This window comes from Ipomoea nil, unplaced genomic scaffold (assembly GCF_001879475.1).
Source record: "Ipomoea nil cultivar Tokyo-kokei standard unplaced genomic scaffold, Asagao_1.1 scaffold1322, whole genome shotgun sequence".
In the NCBI taxonomy this organism is placed as follows: Eukaryota; Viridiplantae; Streptophyta; class Magnoliopsida; order Solanales; family Convolvulaceae; genus Ipomoea; species Ipomoea nil.
The window spans coordinates 136464-139253 of record NW_017617750.1 but is presented as its reverse complement, the minus strand read 5'-3'; the positions used below and the strand labels follow the sequence as shown (position 1 = coordinate 139253).

At 42.4% G+C, this 2790-nt stretch overlaps 1 protein-coding gene across 1 annotated transcript; it reads right to left on the bottom strand.

Moving 5' to 3' along the window:
* Positions 1–1651: 1651 nt before the first annotated feature.
* Positions 1652–2065, bottom strand: LOC109185530. Its single transcript, XM_019335467.1, has one exon. The coding sequence runs from the start codon at positions 2063–2065 to the stop codon at positions 1652–1654; it is 414 nt and encodes a 137-aa protein (XP_019191012.1).
* Positions 2066–2790: the final 725 nt, after the last annotated feature.

Below are 2790 nucleotides of genomic sequence, written 5' to 3'. Positions count from 1 at the left end.
TACGGGATAAAAGATATAGAGGAAAAAAAGAGAGAAGCTTTACAAGAAATATCCTTTAAGCTAGATTTGAATATCAAGAAACTCTCTCCACGAATTACAATGAGAATACTCTGAGTTATCATCTTCTCAAGACACCATTGATGATCTGAGTTTAAGAAGGCTACTGAGAAGAAGTTCTACAAAGTTTAAATCAGCAGACTGTATTCCATAAAACTGTAGTGCATTGGTATGTGAGTAAGTGAGACGGAAAACGACAGCATGAATCTCCAAAGGGACTTTGGACGTTGAAGCACGGATCTCCGAGCTTGACAATCTTCTATAAGCTTCAAAAGATTGGGTGCTACCGTGTGGTGTGTAGCACACATTGGGTGAAAAGGTGTTATCTTACCATCTGTTTGATTTGCTGTTGAGATAGTAGATTGAACTCACTGATAATGGTCCCTTAGATGTAGATAATGTGTGCCTGAGACCAGCTCCGAGTGTGCATCTCATGAGTCCGAACTGTGGACTTAACAATCTTCCCGCGAGGACGACCTCGAGGACGTTTTACGGGCTAGTCCTCCTGGTCACGTGGCTCACGCTCAGGCGAGGCCGAGTGATCGGTGGTGGCAACATGCGGTGGTGGAGGCGGCACGGGGTCGTCGTCGATGGAGCTGGGTCGGACGGCAGTCGTGCCAAGAGACAGAGAAATGGCAGCCGTAGGACAAAGAACCAACTCAGCCCACAGATGATGTTGCGCCGGTTGAGATGTCTGCACAGTATTTTTAGTAGCAAAAGGATAAATTGTTTCATCAAACCTTACATGCCTGCATACATAAACCTTGTTAGTCTGTAAGTCCATGCATCTATACCCCTGAAATGACTAGGATAACCTAGGAAAACACACGGGGAAGACCGGAATGAGAGTTTGTGACGATTGTATGGCCTAAGATATGGATAACATAGACACCCAGAGACACAAAGAAAAGAGTATGAAGGATTGGAATTATGCACTTTAAAATGGGGACTGAGATTATTAAATACAACAGATGGCATTTTGTTAATTAAATAAACTGCAGTTTCAAAGGTAAAATCCCAAAACTTATATGGAATGGAGGCGCAGGTTAGAAGAGCAATCTAAGTGGTCATTCTGATATGTCAAATTTGCTTGTGGAGGAGGATCATAACGATTGTAACAAGTCAAAGCTGAGTGCCCCGTACGACTACAGATCTGACAGACCGACGGTTCGCCATTATCGCCGTTGCCGCGCGCGTCCACGTTGACCGCCACGGCCAGCTTGCGACCTACCGCCGCTACCTCCTCGTTGGCCACCGCGGCTGTTGTTCTATCTGAGTGATCATTCTGATATTTTGGGGTTATTGCTGCGGCTGCCGCGGCGGGTCTGCCTGCATCGCTGAACGACGAAAGCCGCCGGTGGGGCTCTAGGAGTCGTACCACGGATGAACTCTTGAGCTCCAAGAAAGTCACCCAGCTCACCTAGGGTTACGGTACCGCGGGCGGAGAGAGATGCGGTTAGGTTTTGAAACTATGGCCGTAAACCCCGAAACACATAAAGATTCATCTCGTCTAACCTGACCAGCTACCGGCCAAAGCAAGATCCTCCAAAATAACACGGGCACGACCAATATAATCAGCAATCGTGGAATCTCCCTAGCTGAGAGACTGGAGTTGGCCAAGGAGATTTAATGAGAGGGCGCGAGATACGGAAGCCAAAGACTGTTCAATTGAATCCCAAACCTCTCGTGACGTACGGCGTCCAACGGCGAGGTGCATAACTTCTTCACTGAGAGAAGAGATCAACATAGACATAAGAACCCGATCATGCTGAAACCACGTGGCATGCTCAGGATTTGGGGCCGGCGACGCACCGTCGACGGCGGGGAGGAAGGGCGCCGGACTGGGATGAAATCCATCTACGAACGACATGAGATAATTTTTATGGGTAAGCTTAATACTGATAAAGTGATGAGCAGTAGAAAGCGAAGTAACAGCAGAGCTAGCGAAAGACGTGATAGTTGCATTGGAAACGGTCTGTTCGGAGGAGTTAGCAGATTCGTCAGCCATTGAGATAGAGGAAGAAACCCTATCTTAACTGATACCAGATGAGAACTGTAGGAAATTGTATATTATGAACAGTAATTACAATGTACATGTAAGGGGAATATATATACCCGAGGAATCACAGGGAGAATAGAATATGGAGTCATACTATGACTCAAATACAAGAATCCTAATATAGAGATCTATGATCTTTAAATTGCCACAATCTTCTTTTGTTAAAATGAGTTTTTTTTTTCTTTTTTTTACTAACTCTTCTAATTAACTAAATCTTTTTAAAATTTGGATACTTTTTTATGAAAGAATTTTTTTGTTTAAGGTGGGTGTTGAATTTGAAATTTGTTGTCGGTGTATTTTTTAAGAGTTAATTTTCAAAATGGTCCTCCGACGATGGCATTTTCTTAAATTTGTTCCTTGACTTTTAATTGCATCTAAAGTGGTCCTCTGACTATTGAATTTTAAGCCAAAATGGTCCTCTGTTAGTTTTGGCGTTAAGTGGGTGTTTAAATGAGGGGTAAAACTGGTAATTCAGTGTTTTACTGTAGTCAGAGGATTACTTTGGGTGCAATTAAAAGTCAAATGACCAATTTGAACTATCTGGTTAATATTTTAAAAGAAAATTTCATTTTTATGAAATATCTAGTTAATATAATCTAAAAGTTCCATTTGTGTATTATGGTATTTAAATTAATATAAAATACTTAGAGTTGATATAATTAAATTAAAAAGTA

What these genes read in the sequence shown, in the direction of transcription:
- LOC109185530 (XM_019335467.1), bottom strand. Translation starts at nt 2,065, where the DNA reads ATGGCTGACGAATCTGCTAACTCCTCCGAACAGACCGTTTCCAATGCA.